Raw genomic sequence first — 23,493 nt, 5'->3', positions numbered from 1 at the left:
CACAATGTGATCTGACACAAGCAAGACAGAGCAGGTGGAAGATCTGTTGGCAGCAAACAGATATCCCGGGGCAATGAAGAAGGGAATTGTTCTCTGTCTTGCAGCGGGGAGAGCTGCACCCCTCCACCTTGGCAGGATTTCCAACTTTCACAGGACCCAGATCTTTGGGAACCTTGTTTTGTCCTACATCAACTAAAAATAGCTGAGTGAACCGTGGCTGACCAGAGGACCTTTGACCTCTTCCAGGTCTAGCTTTTGGACGGAGTTAAGAGACTCTTTTCTGAGCCTAATTTTGGCAAGAGCATCATTTGGGGGTGGGGTGGGGTGGGAGGAAGCTCTGTAAGGGCAGGCTAAAAGGGCACCACATTTCTATACCATAAACATGCAGGGACTGTACGCTGTGGTTGGGAGACTTAAGAACATGCTAAGAAAGGATAGGAAAAGGGTGTCAGATAGAATGTAAAAGACAGCTTCCTACTCAGCCATAAGAAAAGATGAAATACGGCCACTTGTGACAACATGGATGGCTCTTGAGAATATCACGCTAAGTGGAAGAAGTCGGACCGAACAAGTCAAGAACCATATGATTTCACTCATGGGGCATATAAAACTGAAAGCAGCACAAGGAGGAATGAGACAAACAAACAAGCAAAAGCTCATAGACACAGAGAACCGTCTTGGTGATTACCAGAGGGAAAGGGGGTGGGGGAAATAGAAGAAGGTATTGGGGGAGGGGCGGATAAATGGTGATAAAAAGAGACTTGACTTTGGGTGGTGAACACACAATGCAATACATACAGATGATGTGTTATAGAAATTGTACACCTGAAACCTATGTAATTGTATTAACCAATGTCACACCAATGAATTCAATAACGATTAAAATCAAGTGGAATTTCTGGCATTTCATTGATATCACATTTGACCAGGTCTGGGAAAGAAAGAATAAGAAACTGCTTGAGGATAGAAAATGTGATTGAAACATGACCACTCTTCCTTCGGTGTCAAAGGGTGGAAAAGGGAAGAGTAAACATGCATGATAAATGCTTAGTTTTAAAAGAAGCAAGGAAATGTCCAGGTTTCCAACAAAGTCGTAGTCTTCTATCATCTCCAAGCACAATTTGGACAAAACCACAGCTCGTCCTGTCCTTCATTCTTAAATAGAATCTTTTGTCTTCACATCTTAAATCTCTTCAAGCCTCTCCTTTCCCTTCCTTTCGATTAACCAACTACTGTGGGAGTTACATGGAAAGCACATCTGTATGTCTCCTCCTCTCAAAAATTTGTCTTTAGTACGTGTTTACTACACATCTGCTTCTGCTGCATTGGACAAAACCCTTTGAACGTTTTCCATTTCCTCACCAACCACCTCCCTAATCTTCCAAGTCCTCTTCTCTCCCCCCGCCCCCCACTACTGTCCAACTACATTCTAGACTCTTTCTACATTACTTTATTGAAATGGTGCTAAGAACACCAGCCAGCACCTTTTAGACAAATCACACAGTATAAACTCTGCTCCTTCTCAAAACACTCTCCCTTGACATTTTCCTTTTGCTTATCCTTTCCACTTTATTTGTTGCCACCCCCTTACTTTTTTTCCCTTTCTCTAATTTAGTTTTTACTCTCTGCTTGTTTAACAGCTGATTCATAAACTTAATCCTCAGCTATGACTTCAGTGGAGTCCAAACTGTGTGTTTTTCCCCTTGTTGTTTTGCTTATGTTTTTGCCTTCATCTCTCCCAATAAATAACAATGTAGGAGCTCTTTCATACGCTAAATTTAATATGTGTAAAACTGACATGATGTGCAAAACTGGTTTCCCTTTCTCATTCTTGTAGTTCCCACAGATGAATTCAGCATACAGTATTCTATAGACAACAAGGATGGCCACTCATCTCTCACCACTTGGTTGGCAAAATGACATGGAAAACTAGGTATCCTTTAGAGAGAGCATAGCCCTAGGTGAATCAGCACATTATTGCCCCAAAGGTGTAGCATTTTTAAACTCATGCCCATGCAAAGCCCATAAAAGAACACTGCAAGAAGTCAACATAGAAATTGTGTAATTAAAAAAAATCTTCGATCCTACCATAGCCATGTTAAATTTAGAGCTAAAAACGAATCGCTCCAATTAGCTGTGAAATGAAAAAAATTCCCCAGCCTAGCCTGAGGGCATGTTGGAAGAGACAAAAGTAGCTTTTGGTCTTCTTAACTCACGCCAGCCCTTCCTCACCAAGGTGCTTTTGCTTTTGAAAATTTTTTTCAACTCCAGGATGATTACTCTAATGACCTTTAAGTATTTCTGTGAGTGACCCTGATAATGATAATTTGAAATTTATTTCTGAATATTCAATGGAGAGCCTATTTTTGTTCAATTGTTTTCAGATGTTCTCACTATGATGATATATGCTTTATGACACATGACATATGTTGACAGATATAAGCATAGATTCATAGGCCTCAATTAAATATACTGTTCGGGGTGTAAGTTTTGCTTAATTAAAATTTGATATTAATTGAGGTTACTCTGCAACAAATTTGTGTTAAATTGTATAATTGAGAACTATATGAAAACTAATATTTGTCCCCCTTTTTGCCTTAGCAAATGTAGTTACTATTATTGATGCCTGAAAATCTTACAGTGCTTTAGAGAGATCATGAAAAGGTTTGTAATTTATACTGCAGAAAGAAATGAGATTGGTTTAAATGTATACTGATTCTAAACTTATTCAGGGTTGCTTTAATTTGCGATTTTCTCTTCATGCTTGAGACAGCTAATTGATTTCAGGTTAATCAATAATTTTCTGAACACAGAAGTATATATATATATATTCTTATAACATTTTATATTATTAAACAATCATAGTTTCAATGAGAATCATATAATTCTCATTAAAATTTAATTACTCTGTCCATTATCCCACAAATGTTTTTTTCTTTATTTTATAAAACAAAATTCTTTTCCAAATTTGAATACTTAAATTCACAGATATTCTTCTCATGTTCACACAACCATCAGGATTCCATTATGAAAAAAATTGGTGGAGTCAGAGGGGTATGCAGATAAGAGTTGTCTTGTTATTTTTTGTTTCTCTTAATTTATCTTATCCAAGATTTTAAGAGCTTTTTCATTCCCTTCCCTTTTTGTAAAATTTCAGAACATTTCTCATTGCAAAATATCATTACAGTGATCTGACCTTTTGATAAACCATGTAATGTAACATTACTTACTTTACATAATTTGTGTAATTTATGCCTGTCTAGCATATCATATCTCTAACCTTACCACTAATCCAGGGACATTTTCTATCAGGTTGAGTCAACTTTAAAAGGGTGTAAATTTTAACAGCACAGAAAAATGTTATTTTGCTCTCAAGGTGTTTTAGTTAATAAATTGGAGAAATATATATGTAATATAGTACTTTTATTATTACTTGGCTCTTCTCAATGAGATTAGAACTTTGAAAATAAATATTTGTTGTTTGATTTTTCTGTTTATATTTATCAGAAAAACATACATGTAAAAATGATGACACAGTTGATTAACTTTTAATGGAATATAATATTTTGAGTAACAATAATGGGATTCCAGCATGGCTGCAAATATGGATAATACAGTCTTTATGACATGATTATCATGTTGAGCTAGGGCAAAAACAATTTCAACTAATTTGTTGTCTATTAGAATGAGCATTTTACTTTGAAACTTTTAAATTATATTACTGTTTGGATACTTGAAAAATTATTATTAAAATATTAAAGTATTTTTGTATTTACTGAGGGCTAAGAAGCAAAAGAAGACCACTTCATCTCCTTTTACCATTTTTTTCTGTCACTTATTTCTAGATCTCCTAGGAAAAAAGGATCTATGCATGTCTGGCAAAATTTTAGGGACAGAAATGGTCTGGCTAATGATGATCTGGCTAATGTCACTCTCTCTCTCCAATAGGATATTTCGGGTTCCTGGATACTGGAGGCCATATTTTATGTATTATTATAGTTAAATTATATATAATTTTGAGACAGATTTTTGTGTCAGCAGCACTGTCAGAACTTACAAGTGAAAGATGAGAAATAAGAGAAAATAAATAAGACAAATAATAATGTCATTAAATGAGATGGGAAATATAAGGAGGTGCATATTGTTCTAGTAAAATTTTATTTCCAAATTTCTAAAAAACACTAGAAAACATTTCAAAAGTTTACCAACATATTTTATCATATTTCTTTAAAATATTTACAAATTAGACAAAATAGATATTTCATGTTATTCTATGTTTTCAAGCTATTCAATTCTCTCTCTCTCTCTCTCTCACACACACACACACACACACACACACACACACACGCGCGCACATACAAATAATTTATTCTCAAGGACAACCCACTGTTGGCCAGGTTAATATCACAATCCTGACTGTTATAATAGTTTGCAATCCCAGAAATGAATATAGTTGGATGTTTGGTGTGGGAAGAGAGTATAATCAAAATCATAAAGTAGAAGTCATAGAAAAAACAAGATGGAGAACAGAGGGGTTTACCAATTCTACTCCTAGTTAGGAATCACTAAACAAAAATACCAAAGGGTTCTCTATATAAATCATTAGATTAACATACATGTAAAAATGGGATTCCAGCATGGCTTCGAATATGGATAATACAGTCTTTATGACATGATTATCACAGAGGCTTTCTTCGATGTCAGTGTAAAGGTTGAGAGTGACATGTTCTACTTGGTAAGGTGTTTTTTTCCACAATGAGTGAAGCAGAGATTCTCAGCAAATTTGGCCAGCATTTTAGCATACTGAGTACAGTGCATGCTAAGTGGTAAATAATCTGCTATGTAAATAGTTGGGGCTTTTCAATGAAACAAATAACTCCTTTTTAAAATAGCCTACAGAAATTGAAGCTGCTCACTCTGAAATTCTTTAATAAGTTGTTTGGAGAGTTTTCATGTTTCATATCTTTGAAGATACATAGTCACCTCCTAATAAAAGAAACTACAAATGTTTTTTTCAGTCATCTAATGCAACTCAACTTTTGTTTGCATTATTTAAATAATTTTCAGCATTATTTCATGGGTCTGCCTGTAACATACTGTCTGTTGGATACTAATTAGTTGATACATGAGGGTGATTGTTATATATAATATAATAAACATGACCAACTCACTTATTTTGGTATAAACCTTTTTCTGTACTTTAGAGAATATTGTTGGTTAAAGCCAAAGTATAAGTAAAGCTATCTATATGCAAATGCAGATGGCTTCACTCTGAAGCAAAAAAGTTAGAAAAGTACAAAATGTGTTCACTTTATAAAAAAGCTTAAAACTTGTTTTAGTTTTCTATTTCTTATATTATGAAAACTGTTTACTTTATAAATGTTACCTAATTAGTAGATCACAAACAAACTTTGCCGTAATGGTTTGCAAATTAAAGAAACATGTATTCTTCATTTCTTTCTCAAAACAACAATTTGAAGCTCTCTATCCTCTAACAGGGGGGAGATTTAGTGGAATCTCCACGTAAATAAAGTGTGTACAAGAATTTTTAGAAAAACTATGATAGTTGTATATTGGTAAATAATGAAAAATCTATTCTCTTTGCCATTTTTACTACTTATATAACATGCTGACCTATTTGCTAAATTTAGTATTGATTGTTTCTTATCCTTTGATAAGTGTATTTAAATTTATTTAATTTGTTATGTAAATTATTTGGACCTTTAACTAATTTTCTTTTTCTTTTTCTTTTCTCTCCCCAGAAAGGACGGTATTATGAACCCAATCTAAACTTCCTTTCCTCAGTTTTAAACTTTGGTTGCTTAACACTGAAGCAATCATGGTGAACTTTAGGAAAGCGGTGCACTCGTTCCTGTAAGTATGCTATTACTTATTTTTTTTTCAAAAGATAACTTTTTTATGGTAGCTGGATTAAAAATGTTAAACAGGCTTTTATATGATCATTCAGCCATATTTATCTCAATCTTCATAAATGACTTTGTTTCAATAGATTAATTGTATATGTGTTTCCTATTCAAAAGCAATAAATGGAGAAAAACCCTGTAATTTGAACTCCAGTTAAACACAACCACTCATGCATTCAAACAATATGGTAATTATACCTTAGATTCAAAAACAATCCCAATGCCCACGATTGCCTTCTCCATGGTTAAAACATAGAAGTGAGAAGATACTTTCCTTCTCCTTCCATCATGAACTGAACCAAGAAAATAAAGTGTCTTTATAAGTCTCTGATTTTATAAAAAATATTTGAGGTTGCAAAAGAATGCATCAGAAGTCAGGGAGTTGGGGTTGGGCGGTGTAGCTAGACAGAGGAAAACAATTCAATGTTTGGAAGTCTTGATGCAATGACCCAGTAGTTAAAACTAATACAATGTAACATAAAGGATATAAGTAAAGAGTTGAATTCAAATACTGGACAATTCTAAACATGATGTAACCCAGTCATATCTTCTTTTTAACTTAACGAAATGTAAGGTTTGTTTCTTCTAAACCTACTCTTTGAGGAATGGGGCATTGAAAAAAAAAAGATCCAGGTCTCTGTAAACTGACTGGTACAGTGGAGAAGCCTTCAATCGCCTTGCTTTACACAGTCTCCTTTATAATTCCTGTAAAAGCTCACTCAGGAACAAAGTTTACAGAGCAGTGTAGGTATAAAGAACATCATCTCCAGTATGCACCATCATAGCCCATCTTGGATGTCACTGCTTATTGTAGTAATGATAGTCTCAAGGATGTGTGGCTCCAAGAGAACTAGAGCAGATGGGGAAAGGAAGGGGTAGACAGTGATAGCAGTCAGATCAGACAGATCAGCAGAGTCAGGTGTAAGAAAATGAAAGGACAAATGCTTCATGCACCTGTGTCAACTCTAGTTGGGCATTGGTCTATATAGCAGAATGTAGGGTTACTTTAAAGTGTACCCAATTATTCTGGCATGAAATTATGAAATTCATATCACCTTTTTCCATCCTATTAAGAGAAACAGAGAGCATTCATCTCTTCTAATAATGCTCATTGTCATATGCCATGGAAAAACTCAGTAGGTTTAAAATATACTCAGACTTTTAAGTTAAATTATCATTTTGTTTAGCTACTATGCATGTAAAATTATATTTCATTAAAAATTTAGTAGCAATGAATAAATTATTTGCACGGTTCCAAAGAACTTGTGATTTTTGAGCATATATTTTAGGAGACGTCTGTGGCTTAATGGCAATTCATATAGCTTTAGAAGCAAGACCTAAATTACTCCTCTTTTGTAAAAAGACTGTATATATTTCACTGAGGATGCAAATATTTGAAGTTAGATTTAATTATAATACAGCCAAGTTTTATTACAAAACTATAGAAAATAGCATTGGACTACAATAAAACTCATAATACTTTTCCCATAAATAGTACTCAGTAATAATTTATTAAATTGAATTGAAACCAGGGAACTAAAGTAAATACTCTTTCAGGATCTTTCCCAGCACCATTACTTTATTTTATAATTCACAATAGATTTCTTTCTTTATTTTAACAATAGATAATATTTATATTCTACAAGCTTCCTTAGTAATTTAGTATTTTTTAAAATATATTTTATTGGTTTCAGAAACGAAGGGGGAGGGAGAGATAGAAACATCAATGGTGAGAGAGAATCATTGATTGGCTGCCTCCTGCATGCCTCACGGCACGCCCCACACTGGGAATTGAGCCCGCAACCTGGGCATGTGCCCTGACCAGGAACCAAACCATGACTTACTGGTTCATAGGTCGGTGCTCAACCACTGAGCCACTCCTGCCGGGAATTAACTCAATATTTGTTTCATGGACTTTTTAATAAAATTTATGTACATCTGACCAATAGAGTTATACTTGAAGTGGTTTTCTACCCCAAAGTTCTAAGATACTCAAATTATAAAATTCATAATTGAACATAGTTTTTTATGTTGTGTGCATTTTTGTTATGTGCTACTTTATTCTGCATTCCTCCACGGTTTTTAGAGAAATATGGAAAGGATTTAGATGTTTTCACAACTTCCTTCAAAAGTGTGAGGTGGGACTGCATATTCTGGTAGGACTTTATTCTCTAGGCGTAGGGATAAATATATTATCTGTGGTTCCGCAACTGACAATTGAAGATGCAGTTGATTATTATGAACATAAAGTCTTGTAGGACTATTTGTCATGATCCCCACATAATTTAAAGCAGAAAAAAAAATTGATACCAGAGGGACAAGTTTTTTATTAGATAGGCCAGAAAAGACCCTGGATTTAAAATTACTATCTGAACCTAGTTCTGCATAAATAAGTGTTATTTTACAATAAAATCAGGACTTAAATTCTTGAAAAATTTTAAAATATGTGAATTGGGGTATAGTTACCATAAAATGCTTCTGTTTAACTTTGAAGGCAGGAAGGGTAGCTCCAACATCTACTGAGGGCTTATTATCACAGAGGTACCATTTTCAGGGCTTTGCACATATCATTTAATTTTCACAATAATCAGGTTATAGAGATCATCCTCTTGGACAGATGAGGAAATTTATGTTGTAAGAGGTTAAGTGACTGGTCAAAAATTATTGAGATCATGTAGCCAGGGCATTGGCCTCGTGCCATATGCAACAAATACAGTGACAGTGTAATCAACACTAAGAACAAATAACTTGCTTTTATTTATTTGGTCCTTTATTTCAATAAATTTTATTCATATTAATCAGATTAATTATGGTCCAGATTATTTGAATCACATATTATTTTAGCTTCTTTTTTATATTCCAGAAAAGTAATATGGCCTACATTTGAATTTACTGATTATTTCTCAATATTTGATAAAAATTACTATGTGTGTCTCTTCCCGTCATGTTGCTTAGAATATGTTACCTTTGACTAATGAGAAGCTTGTTTTTTAAGCTAGATGTCTGAAGTATTAGTTTTCTATCCTTTGTAAAATGATAGTCAAAAAATTTTGATTCCTTCATTATCTTAAAATACATAGTATATTAACAAGATATTAGAGAAATGATTTTTATTTTTTAAAATACATTTTATTGATTTTTTACAGAGAGGAATAGAGAGTTTGAGACATCGATGAGAGAGAAACATCAATCAGCTGCCTCCTGCACACCTCCTACTGGGGATGTGCCCGTAACCAAGGTACATGCCCTTGACTGGAATCGAACCTGGGACCTTTCAGTCCGCAGGCCAATGCTCTACCCACTGAGCCAAACTGGTTAGGGCAGAGAGAAATAATTTTTAAATGTGCTATAAAATGATTATAATATTTTACTTACATTTAAATAATGCCAATAAGTTTTCAGACTGCTACAGTTTTGGTTCGCAAAGTATGATGTGCATGTATGTGTGTATGAATAATCATATAGATATGATTATTATAATCATAAAATAATAGCAAACACTATACATAGTCTAATTGCTGCTTAATATTCATTAAATATCTGTTACTGAACATAAAACATATGTAAGACAGTCATGAACAGATAACTCTTGATTTTAAGCAGCAAAATTTTAATATGCTTGTTTGCCTTATCTATTTTATTAAAATAAATGTTTTATTAGACACATTATGAACTTACACTTTGAGAGGACACTTAATGAATGTAATTTGAATAAATCATTACAGCAAATGAAGCAATACCATGCTTTCAGATTACTTGCATAGAGTAAAAATTTAAAACACAGGCTTTGAAATGAGTGAAACCTGAGTATGGACCCTTTCCCTGCCACTTACTGGCTATATTGCCTTGATGAAGTTACTTAATCTCTCTGAACCTCAGTCTCCTCATCTACATAATGGATATAAATTAGTACTGACTTCATGAGGTTGTTTTATGAGGTCAAATGAAATTATAGATATACTAGAGGCCCGATGCATGAAATTTGTGCAAGGGGCTCGGCCCTTGCAGCCCCGGCTTCATCTGGAAGGTCATCCGGATGGTTGTTTGGTCTAATTAGCATATTAGCTCTTTTATTTTATAGAATACTTCAGTAAGCTAAGTGCCTAACACATAATAAACACTAAATAAAGAGTATTCTTTGGATAGAAAATATACTGAGGTTTAATTAAAAGAGTAGATATGATAATGATGATGATGATTACTGTTGAAGGAAAAGCAATTGTTATGTATAAGCCATTTGTTGTGTTTAAGCAAAATAGGGTGGGGCAAAAGTAAGTTTACAGTTGTTCATATGGAAAATAATTCAATAATTAATAAATAATAATGCAAGAATAAACTCTGTGCTTTGCATATTCACAACTATAAACCAACTTTTGACCCACCCACCTTTATAATAAGTATCTGATTTTTTTCTTTCTTAATTTTCAGTGTGCACCTAATCGGCCTATTGGTTTGGCAATGCGATATTTCTGTGAGCCCAGTTGCAGCCATAGTAACTGACATTTTTAATGCCTCCGATGATGGACGCGTCGGAGTTCCAGGCGGGGTACAAAACTGGCCAGCACTTGCAATCGTCATAATAATAATATTGACGATAGGTGGCAACATTCTCGTCATCATGGCAGTACGCTTTGAAAAGAAACTGCACAATGCCACCAATTACTTCTTAATGTCCCTAGCCATTGCTGATATGCTAGTGGGACTACTTGTCATGCCAACTTCTCTGCTGGCAATCCTTTATGGTAAGTACAATTTTATTAGTTTTTCAGTCTCAAATTATGTCATGAATTTGTGTGAGGTATCACAATAAACATTCACAAAGTTAATTATTTTGCTCGTATCATTTGAAAAGTGAAGAAAAAACAAATTGTGTGGCAGATGGAATTGGATGTGTATGTAATATTTATTAAATAAATCAGTAACAGTCTTCAAAAATCAAAACAGACATTTCATAACATATTAAGATGATAGATAGATACTCTATTGTTCAGTGTTATCTACAATGACAGTGGCCTTATAATGGGACAGAGTCAGAAACACACCATCACCCCTATAATCTGTTTTATATACATAGTACCATCTTTTATACAAAGAAAGTGAAAGAGGCTCCCGTAAAAAATAAACATATTTTAAGTAACCTTTTTTTAATGTTGGCAAACAAAGTGATTGGCACATACTAAGCTCTCAATAATAGCTATCCTTCATGGAGTCTACAGTTTATGTTTTTATGAAGAGACAGGGGATAAATCATTAATTAGTAATGTATAAATGCAAGGTCACATTACCACAATAAAATTTAGACAATGAAATTTTTTGTATATTTATTTATTGGTATGTAGGAGATATTTTTATTTCTTTATTTTAATTTTATTTTTCCACCACAATTTATCCCCCTCTACTGTCCTATTCTCCCTCATCCCTCCCTCTCCTCACAGTAACCACACTGTTGTTCATGTCCATGAATTCTTTCTCTCTCTTTTTTTCTCTTTTTCCCCCTCAATCACTCCACACACCCCGAGCTTTGATAAATTTGTTTTAGGGAGGTTTTTAATTTTTATTTTCTGCCATCTCTATGCCTTATTTATTTTAATCATAATTTTGCATCTAGCTAATATTTATAATGATCAACCAAAATCACTTCTACAAAACTACAAAGAATCTGTGCTAAGTGAAATAAGCCAGTCAGAGAAATATAAATATCACATGATCTCACTCACTTATGGAATATAATGAACAACATAAATTGATGATCCAGAGACAGAGAATCATTGATCAGAATGTCAAACCTCAGAGGGAAAGTAGGAGAAGGTGGTAAGGGGGAGAGACCAACCAAAGGACTTGTATGCATGCATATAAGTCTAACCAATGGACACAGACAACAGGGGGGTGAGGGCATGAGTGGGAGGGGTAATGGAGGGATAAAGACACATATGTAATACCTTAATCAGTAAAGAAAAAGAAATTAAGAGTAAAAAAAAAAGAGCATCTGTACTAGGAAACTGGAGAACCCAGTTTGGATTTAATTGCTGATATGCTCATCTCACAAAAGAATGAACTAGACTCCTAGTCCCTGAAGTGTATAATGGAATTGGACTAGAAGGAATGATACTGAAAGTGTACCTTAAGTTCTCAAGTCCTAAAATATAATCTCTCATGAAACATAAAAATTATTTACTCTGTCCTAAATACACAGTGATAATAGATTATATTAATGGACATTTTATAAATAGTATTCTCTGAAAATATGCTTTTCTTATCTTTATTGTTTTAATGGTACATTAACCTCAAAGCCTAAGTATTTTACCAGCTCAGTAGCATTTTTCCACTCGGTTCCAAAATTATGTAAGAAAAGGTTATTAGAATTAATGTGCAACAGAAAGTATACTTTGTCTTTTACTATCTGCTACATTTTGCCAGTTTGTCCCTTAAGAATATATGGGTGATAAAAAAATGCATTATCCTAAATCCAAATCTTATAACACATCCATACCCCCACCCAACAGGAAAGAACAAGAACAATAGCACCACTAAATTTAGAGAAAAAACAAATTCCAAGTGATTTGTAAGCAGAAAAATAAATAGGAGATCACAATGAACTGTCAGGCTCCCGCCACATGCTGGTGTGTAGAGGAAGGGCAGTCCGGGAAGTGCTGCATGAGAGAGAGAGGAGGAAAGTTAGCAGGAAGCTTAAGATTGATGCAAAATCATGCAGAAAAGAAAGTTTACCCTCTGGGAGCTAAAAATAAAATACTTTTCCTCCAACTTTCTAAATTCTTCTAGCTGGGCTAATAATCAAATTAACAATGACAGATAAGCAGGAGAAAATAAAAATTGTAGTATGTGCACAGAGAGAATTCACATAACCATGGAAATTCCAAAGACAGGGAGGCAAAATTGGATATATATGCATTTGGGCAAAGGAGAAAAGGAGGGCAATGAGATCTTAGATTTCAAAAATGAGAATGGGCAATTTGCAGGTAGTTAAGGAAGAGCAGAACACACATGGCAGGCAAAATCTTGCTTCAGTGGGACACAGCGGGTGATCTAGCTACCAGGTCCCTACTTGGACCCCTTCCATCTGCCATACTAAATTCAGTTAGGCTAAGGCAAACATCCTAAGATTTCCTTCCTAAAGCAGGCCTTTGCACTGAATATCTTAGGCAAGAAAGCAGGGGATGGGGGTAAGGGGGTAAGGTGGCAAAGGTTCTTCCTGAGTCATTTATTTCTTAATAACCCAAAGGCACAGTTTGGGGAGTGGCAAAACCTTTGTTTCCTTCAACCTCAAGTATGAAAATTCTCAAGTTTTTCTGGAAGCTCAGCCTTTAGGGAAGTGACTTACAAGTGTGCATTAAGACACAAGAAAGCAGTTTTGGAAAAAGAACTCGGAAATTTAAAAGGGTATTAAAGGAAAGGGAGAGTTGAATACTTTTCTAAAATGCACAATGAAGGGAAAAAGAAGCAAGAGGGAAAATTTGTCACCCTACATGACCAAGGATGTTAGCTTATAAGGACCAATCAACATCCCCCCCTTTCCAGCCCCCACTGTATCCCAAAAGTCCTCCAGTAAAGAACCATACTTGTCATACTTGTCATATGGAAAGAAGAGGGTGCTCTTGAGCTTAGAAACCAGCCACAAACTGCCAGCCATGTTCATACAATTCAAAGATGCAACCAAACTTAATCTATACCAAGCAACTACAATAAATTTAAATTAAAAGATAAACAATTTTAAAAAAATGACAGAGTAGGTGCTCAATAAATATATGCTGAATAAATAAAATTCATCAAAATAAGAAAGCAGAACATAAGAATTTCAAAAAGGCATTTGATAAAAATTTTCACTAATGAAAAATAACCAAGGAAAAGAAAATGATTAAAAAATACTTCAAAATTACATTTCCTCAAACAGGCATTTGAAGGTATGAAAAAAAAAATACCTTGAGGTAGAAATCTAAAAACTAAGAATGAAACAGACAAAAAAATTGGTCAAGCAAAAGTTGAACCCAAGACAATAAAATAAAAGAAAAAGAATAAAATCACATCAGAAATGATCATTAAAGTACCTGAAGAACAATAAATTCATATCAAAACTGAATAAGAAGCATTGAAGCAAAATGAAACAATAGAGAATGAAGGTGAGATAAAGAAAAAGTAAAAGGGGTCAGAATGAAAGTGTTTGAGAAGAAAGACCAGAAAAAAGAAATCCACTCTGCATATAATGAGAATTCTTAAAAAGGAAAAAAAAATAATGGAACAAATTAATATTTAAAACTATAATTTAAGAAAGATTTTCAGAAATAAAAGAAAGTCTGAATCTATATATTGATAGGGCCAATCCAGTACCATCAATTTGACCTGGAACAGTCAACTCTGAGATATATTTAGACATTAGATTTTAAATATAAAGGAAAAATCCTCAGGGATTTCAGGCAAAAATAAGGAATAGTTTAGAAGAACAATAGAATTATACTAGCTTCACAGTGGGGAAAAAATGAAGCAAAGCAACAACAAAGAAATATTTTTTTAAAAGGTAGAATTGTTTTTGAAAGATATTAAAAACAAACAAATGTATAAAGACAGAAAACAGACCATTAGTTTCTAGAGGCTAAAGGCTGACTCCAAAGGAGCATTTACTTTGGTAATATGGAACTCTTCTATATCTTGATTGTGATGCTGGTATATATATATTTTTTTTTTCTCAAAATGTGAACAACCATAAATTCTATTATGCAGATTTTTAAAAGAGTGAATTTTACTGTAGTTAAACTTAAAATATAGAAAAAATTCTCAAAGTTTGAAACAAACATTTTACATCCAAACAAGTTTGCCATCAAGATTAAAAACTTTATTTTTTTCCTTTTTTTCTTTTAAAACTTTAATTTTTTTAAACTTAGAGGATTCTGAAGCCATAAGCTCTTCTTAAAAAATTGAATAGTGAATGGATTCATCCAAAAGAGAGATGATTGGGGAAACTTCAAAAAGGTTGATGATGAATATTTAATATATTTACTTTTAGAGCTAAGACAAAAACAAAAGTGTTATAAAGGCAGAATACCACTGTTATATAATATATATTATTTGTTACATACTCTATAAAATTAGAAACAATGTAATTAAAAATTGGGAGAAGAGAAAAGGAAAGAGGAAAAAGTAAGTATAATAATCAAAAGGTGGGAGTTAAATAATATCAAAAAAACTGACAAACCACAAAGTAATCTATATCAATATCTATCTATCATCTATATATCTATATCTATATATCTATATATATCTATATATCTATATCTATATCTGTATATCTCTATCTCTATATCTATCTATCTAGCTAGCTAATATGCAGTGTCCCCTCAGGAGTTTGACCAGGAGACTGGGAGTTTGATCTCTCGCTATGACGTGCACTGACCACCAGGGGATGGCACAGAACAAAGGAAGGCCACATCCAGCAGCCAGCAGCTGGGGAAGGAAGGCCCTGGTTGGCAGCCAGAAGGCCCCAATCAGCCCTGATCACCAAACAGGGCTAGGAACCCTACCTGTACATGATTTTCATGCACTGGGCCTCTAGTAGATTTATTAAGAAAAAAAGGGTCTAAGAATATTAAACATGATATAGATAAAATTTAGAGATGGAAAAAGATATAGGGGGGATAAATGGTGATGAAAAAAAATTAAAAAAAGAGAAAATGAAATAAATTAAATAAAATATGAAATTAAGTTAACCACTATAGCAAAATTACAAATCTTCCTAAAATCAAAAGCTATGTAATTAACAGAAGACAAAAAAATTATTTCTTCAAACAGGTCTTCTATTCTTTGCTCAGCTTCCTGTACTTCTGGCACCCCTATTATGCGGATGTTGTTTTGTTTCAACTTGTCCTAAAGCTCCCTTAGACTCTCCTCCTGTTATTTAATTTTTTTTCTAGTTGCTGTTCTGTTTGGGTGTTATTTTTCTACTTTGTCTTCTAATTTGCTGATTTGGTCCTCAGCTTCTTCTAGTCCAGTGGTCACCAGCCTTTCAGACCTCACAGGCCACCAGTGGTCCGCAGACCACCAGTTGGTCGCTGCTGTTCTAGTCTACTGTTGAAACATTCCATTGCGTTCTTTATTGCAGTTATGTCATTCTTCATTTCCTCTTGATTCTTATTCATGGTGACATTCTCATTCAGCTTCTTATAATTCTCATTGAGTTGCGTGTATTTGTCATCCAGAAGTTTGAGCATCCTTATAATGATTACTCTGAATTCTTTCTCTGACAAATTACTTGCCTCCATTTCATTTAATTCCTTTTCTGGTGAGTCCTCTTTTTCTTTCCTTTGGGGATTGTTTCTTTGTTTCCCCAATTTTGCTGTCCCATTATAATAGTTTCTATGTCTTAGATACAATTGTTATGCCACCCAGGTTCTTTTGGGGGTGGTCATATGTAGTCAGTGATTTGTGGGACCCAGTGGGGCAGTCTCTCTTGAGTTATTTGGGTTCTCTTGAGGTAGTTGGGTCTTGAATGTTAGTTGCTCATTCACAAATGAAGTCTCCTCACAGCTTGTCTGACAATGTGACTCACCCCCGGCCTCATTGTACAAGCTGTTGTGGATGTGCTCATAGTTCCAGCTCTTGTGCAAGTGTTGCCTGCAGTGTCACTGGCATGCAGCTCACTGTGGGGTCCCAGAGTCCACAGCCTGGGTGGTGAAGATCCCGGGGCTGTAGCTGGGGTAGTGTGGCTCTGGCTGGTGTGGCTTGACTCTTGATGGGGTGGTGTCACTCTGTGAATCACTGCAAGGGTCCCAGAGCCCTGAATGGGGGGCAGGAATCCCAGAGTGCAGGTGAGGCAGTAGGACTCTGGCCAATGAGGCTTCACTTGAGGACCCAGGAGCCGGCAGCTGGGGGGCAGCAGTAGGAGTCTGGGGCCTTCTGTTGAAACAGCATGCCCTTGGCTGGAGAGGCACACACTCAGCAACTCACTGAGGGGACAAGGACCCAGCAGCCAGGGAGGCAGAAGTTGCAGGGACTGCAGCTGAAGCAGTGCACCCTTGGCTGGAGAGGCCAGGAGGTGGGAATGAGACTAGTGCAGCCTCTGGAAAACAGTTTGGAGTTTCCTCAAAAATTTAAAAAATGGAACTCCCATTTGATCCAGTGATTCCACTTCTCAGACTATATCCCAAGAATTCAGAAACACCCATCAGAAAGAATGTATGCACCCTTTTTTTCATAGCAGCACAATTTACAATAGCTAAAATTTGGAAACAACCTAAGTGCCCATCAGCAGATGAATAGATTAAAAAGCTATGGTACATCTATACAATGGAATACAATACAGCTATAAAAAATAAAGAACTAGCCAAAACCGGTTTGGCTCAGTGGATAGAGCATCGGCCTGTGGACTGAAGGGTCCCAGGTTCGATTCCGGTCAAGGGCATGTACCTGGGTTGCGGGCACATCCCCAGTGGGGGATGTGCAGGAGGCAGCTGATCGATGTTTCTCTCTCATCGATGTTTCTAACTATCTCTCCCTTCCTTAATTAACCAAATAAACTGATAATTGAAAATAGACCTTGAATCATAGAAACATGAACAGACTGTTGAACCTCAAAGGGAAGGAAGGGGAGGGTGTGGGGGAAGAGATCAACCAATGAACTCATATGCTAATATGCATACACATAGACACAGACAGTAGGGTGGTGAAGGCTTTGTGGGGGGGGAGAGGCAATGGGGAAAAAAGGACATATGTAATACTTTCAACAATAAAGATTTATTTAAAAAGAAAACAAGCAGAGGAAGAAACATAATAAAATATGTTCTCAACATTATAACGTGATGTAATATGACAGTTGAAAACAGTAATGCCAATATCAGTTACAGCAATAAACTTGAGTGAATCTAAGTCACTCTTAAAAACAAAATATTCTCAATTTGGCTTACAATAAAAAGATCCAACTATGTTCTATATATAGGAAGAACTCTTAAAACAGTGATTCATAATGGCTAAAAATAAAGATATGGACAAAAGTACATCAAGCAAGTGGATACAATAGGAAAACAGTAATTGTGATCTTGATATGTAAATTTCAGGTGGAAAGAGCAGTAAGAGTCAAAAAGAAGGATGCTTTTAAAAAACAATAACAAAAAGGGATACTTATTTGTTATTTAAAAAAATCAATTAACAACAAAGCTAAAGCAATTAAGAATATCTAAGCCCCAAAACACAGCATAACTTTATAAAGCAAAACTGAAGAACATGGGAGGATACATTTATGTGGATATATTCTACTACTGTGAGATTTTAACACATCATACTCAGGATATGTGATTTATATTATATTCATCTGTCTATGGACATTTAGGGAGTTTCCACATCTTGGTTTTGTGAATAGTGCTGCAAGGAACATAGACTTGCTAATATCTCTTCAAGATTCTTATTTCAATTTTTTTGGATAGATACACAGAAGTGAGATTGCTCATATGATAGTTCTACTTTTAATTTTTGAAGACGTTCCATACTATTTTCCATCGCAGCATCACCATACTGTATTTCCACCCACAGAGTACAAGGGTGCCCTTTTTCCATATCCACGGCAACACATGTTGCTTGTTCATTTATTGATGATAGCCACCCTGATAAGTGTGAGGTGATATCTCATTGTGATTTTGATGTATATTTCTCTGATGATTAGTGATGCTGTACACCTTTTTCTGTGCTTATTGGCCATTTGTATATCATCTTTGCAGAAATGTCTATTTAAGTGCATTGCCCATTTTAAAATTAGGTTATTCTTGTTTTTTTTTTTTTTTTTAAATTTTAATATATTTTATGGATTTTTTACAGCGAGGAAGGGAGAGAGATAGAGAGTCAGAAACATCGATGAGAGAGAAACATCGATCAGCTGCCTCCTGCACATCCCCACTGGAGATGTCCCCGCAACCCAGGTACATGCCCTTGACCGGAATCGAACCTGGGACCCTTCAGTCCGCAAGCCGACGCTCTACCCACTGAGCCAAACCGGTTTCGGCATTCTTGTTGTTTTTTAATGAGTTATATGACTTATTATTTTGGAGATTAACCTTTTATCATATATATGGCTTGCAAATATTTTCTCCCCTTGCCTTTTTGCTCTGTTAATGGCTTCCTTTGCTCTGTAGAAGCTTTTTGGTTACTTTGTTATAGTCCCACTATTTTTGTATCATATCCATGAAATCATTGCCAAGACCAGAGCCATAAGAATTTTCTATTATTATTATTATTATTATTATCATCATCATCATCATCATCATCATCATCATCATTATATTAATATATTGCTTATTGTTTTCAGAGAGGAAGGGCGAAGGGAGAGAGAGATAGAAACATCAATGATGAGAGAGAATCATTAACTGGCTGCCTCCTGCACGCCCCCTACTGGGGATCGAGCCCGCAGCACAGACATGTGCCCTTGACTGGAGTTGAATCTGGGAACATTCAGTCCACAGACTGACATTGTATCCACTGAGCCAAACTGACTAGGGCTCCCCTATTATTTCTTCTAGAAGTTTTACAGTTTTAGGTCATATATTTAAGTATGTTGGACATTTAGCTTACAAGATGTTTTATGGAGTTAGATGTGTTGCTATTAAAGTTAATTTGGAAAATTAAACATGTAAGAATAGGTTGAAACATAAAAGTTATGAAAGGGGACTAGCCCTATGAGATATTGAAACATATTAGAAAGTATAATTAAAAGAGGGGATCATTGGACCATACACAGAAAAACCAGAGAGTAGGATAAAAAATCTGAAACAGATTCAAGTATAAATGGATATTTAATATATGATAAAAGTGTCATTTCAAATCATTGGGAAATGTTGGCCATCAACTATATAGTCATTTTATAAAAGATGAAATTAGATTTTACCATATACCAAATACAAAATCTCTAAATGGATCATAGATCTAATTTAAAAAATAAAACCACACAACTATCAAAGGAAAAGAAAGGTTAATTCATCTATAACCTAGCTTTATGGAAAGGATTTTTAACAATGACTCAAAATTCAGATGTAATAAAGTAAAAGATTGACATCTTTGGCATTGAAATAATAATTACAAAAATACCAAAAACCAAGTTCAAAAATAAATAAATTCACTAAAAATATTTGCAACATATATTATAGGTAAAGGACTAATATCTTTAATATATAGAGAGTTTTTTAAAACTAAGGAAAAATACAACACAAAATTTTTTAAAATGTGCTAAAGATATGAGTAGGCAATTTGTGAATTTTATATACTAGTATTTTAAAACATTTGTGAATATTTAAATTATGTATACACATTTACATATACAGTCAAATATATAACTGCTTAATTTTAATCATATGAGAAATACAAGATAAATGACACCATGATACCATTTTTTATCTCTCAGATTGGCAAAATTTTAAAAGCTAGAACTGATAAATTATTTTAGCAAGATTGCATGATACAAGATCAACACATAGAAGTCAATCACATTTTTAGATTAACAATGACCACGTGAAAGCTAAAATTAAAATTCAGTGTCACTCACACTTGCTCAAAATAAAATAAAATACTCAGGTCTTAATATAATAAAACATGTACTGTATTTGTACACCTAACATTGCAAAGTGTGATGATAGAAATCAAAGACCCAAGTCAGTCAGGAGACACTGTATTCATAGATTGGAAGACTCATCCTCCTAAAAATGTTAGTTATTCCTATAATAGTTTGCTGGGGCTGCTATAGCAAAGTACCATAAACTGGGTGGTGGCTAAAACAACAGGAATTTATTTTCCCATAGTTGTGGAGGTTAGAAGTTGGAGGACAAGGAATTGCGGGGTTGGTTTCTACTGAGGCCTCTCTTCTTGGCTTGCAGATGGCTTCCTTCTAGCTGTGTCCTCACCAGGTCTTTACTTTTACTGTCTGTATTGAGATCTCCTCTTCTTAAGGGCACCAGTTATATTGGATTAGGACCTAGCTGAATAACCTCATTTTAACTTAATTACATACGTATACACATAAACCTGTACACTGATGTTTATAGCAGCTTCATTCATAATAGCCCTAAGCAGAAGACCACATTCACTGGGTAAATGGCTAAACAAACTGATACATCAGTGCCATGGAATACTACTAAGCAATAAAAAAAAAAAAATGGCTATTGATTCACATAACACCTTAGATCAGTGGTTTTCAACCTTGGCTGCACATTAGAATCACCTGGGAATCTTTTTAAAATCCTGATTTCTGGGCCTCATCCTCCGGAAATTCTGTTTCTTTGTTATGGGGTGGGGCCACAACATTAGTAACAAAGAAACAGAATTTCCGGAGGATGAGGCCCAGAAATCAGGACTTTAAAAAGATTCCCAGGTGATTCTAATGTGCAGCCAAGGTTGAGAACCACTGCCCTAGATGATTCTCCAGAGAGTTATTCTGAGGGAAAAATGCCAATCCCAAAAGATCACATGCTATAGGCTTCTATTATATATAGCATTCTTTACTTGAACAAATTATATAAATTGAGAACATATTAATGGTTTTCAAGGTTTAAGATTGGGGTGCCAGGGGAGGGAAGTGGATTTGGTTATAAAAGGGGGAACAAGAGGAATTCATGCAGTGATGGAAATGTTCTATATTTTAATTAGGTCAATGTCAATATCCTGGTTGTGATATTTTACTATAGTTTAATATGTTACCATTGGAAAAAACTGGGTAAAGGACACTTCTGATCTCCATGTATTATTTCTTACACCTAACTGCATGTGAAAATACAGTTATCTCAAAATTAAAAGTTTAATTTTAAAATGTATATGTAAGGCATACATAAATTCTGAAGCATTTAGACTTATTTCACAGTAGGACCTAGAACTACCCATTTCTTGGGTGACCTTGATCTAGCTAGTGAAGAATAACATATATAAAATATAAATGTATATAGTAACACATATAATATTTAAGGTATAAAACATAAATGTAGGTTGCAGAAAGTGGATAGCTATACAAAATTGATACTATTTTAGAAATTAGATACTTCAGTGAAGACTACGTTTATCCTTAAGGTCATAGAAAAATTAAAAACAATTAAACTAGCCTGGCTGGTGTGCCTCAGTGGTTGAATGTCAACCCTTGAACCAAGAGATCACTGGCTCAATCCTGGTCAGGACACATGCAGGGGTTGCAGGCTCAATCCCCAGTAGGGAGCATGCAGGAGGCAGCCAATCTATGAGTCCCTCTCATCATTGATGTTTCGTTTTATTCTTCTCATTTCTTCTCTGTATAAAAAATCGATAAAGATATATTGTTTAAAAAGATAGTGCCTGACTACAAACTCAGTTTGATAGTCCATGGTGATGACACTAAAAAAAATTGCCTAGTTAAAAAAATCTCTCAATATTTATGTTCACCAGGAGAAATTTGTTTTTCCTCACCTGCTTAAAATCACCAATTTATTGCTTTAAATAGTTAAAATTTGTCTAGTTAAAATTGCAACAGAATAATTTTATATTCTACAATTTCAATTTGCAGTCATAATTTTAGAATTTATCAGTAAATTATGCCCAGCCTTAACATTTCCATTAGCATGTATTAGAAAACCAGTTGTCCTTGCCCTTCCTATTTTCCTGCTAGTTTGACAAGATTCCTACAAAGGAGTAGATGTGTGCTACCAACAATGTAGAACTATACCAACTCAAATATTCCTTCTGATAGCCATGATTTCTTTCCAAACAAGAACATATTTATAATTCATTTGAAGTCTATGCCATCAATAATCTGTATTAAAGTGAATTCTAAGTTATTTGTTAAGGGAATACATTATCTATTTAATGGCCTTTATTTTTTTTTTCCAGGTATTCAGTTTTTTAATATGCCAGTGATACATTTATAACATCCTTGTGGGAAAATGAGAAAATATGAGGGAGGATTAATAGCCAATTGAATGGTACTCTACTGGATACAGATTAACTTGGAAGAAAGACTTTTAGTGATATGGCTCAGGTCTTTGTCCTTGGTCCAGTCCTGTTCAACTTTTTTTTTTAAATTGATTTCAGAGAGGAAGGGAGAGGGAGAGAAACATCGATCAGTGATGAAAGAGAATCATTGATTGGCTGCCTCCTGCGTGCCCCCTACTCGGGATCAAGACCGCAACCCAGACATGTGCCTGACGAGGAATTGAACCATACTTGAACACTGCTAATTCCTACAGGTTTTCCAGCATCCTGGTTAATCGGAAGAAGGGAAATGCCACCGTTTTCATTAGTGACCAGAAGTAGTTTCCAGAAGTTCTAACCATGGATCCTGTTGGCAACACTTTGAAAATTCTAAAAGGAGCTTTAAACTGATGCTTTATGAGAATTTAGAAAGGAGGGGGGGAACCATTTACTATGTAAATTGTCAATTACTGTGCAGGGTGACTTACATGTGTTATCTCAATCCTCAGGGAATCTTGGACATGGGTGTTATGCGTTGTCCTAATTTTGCCGGTGAATAGAGGTACTGTTTGAGTAAGTATGGCAACACCCATCTGTAGATCAAGTCATGTAAGTGGAAAATTACAGTAATGATTCATGAGCCACAGAGAGTGAGAGG

The 23,493-nt window shown here is 34.8% G+C and overlaps 1 protein-coding gene across 1 annotated transcript in view; it reads left to right on the top strand.

The window, feature by feature from the left end:
* The window catches only part of LOC102757521 (5-hydroxytryptamine receptor 2C-like), a 236,327-nt gene that overhangs the window by 114,800 nt on the left and 98,034 nt on the right, over window positions 1-23,493 (top strand). The window contains 2 exon segments of the mRNA XM_006763688.2: window positions 5,763-5,874; window positions 10,353-10,666. Of these exon segments, the coding sequence (XP_006763751.2) occupies window positions 5,840-5,874; window positions 10,353-10,666 (349 nt within the window). The 5' untranslated portion in view covers window positions 5,763-5,839.

The sequence above is a fragment of the Myotis davidii genome, unplaced genomic scaffold, assembly GCF_000327345.1.
Source record: "Myotis davidii unplaced genomic scaffold, ASM32734v1 scaffold2339, whole genome shotgun sequence".
Lineage (NCBI taxonomy): Eukaryota > Metazoa > Chordata > Mammalia > Chiroptera > Vespertilionidae > Myotis > Myotis davidii.
The sequence above is the reverse complement of the archived record's forward strand: the minus strand, read 5'-3'. Positions and strand labels throughout refer to the sequence as shown.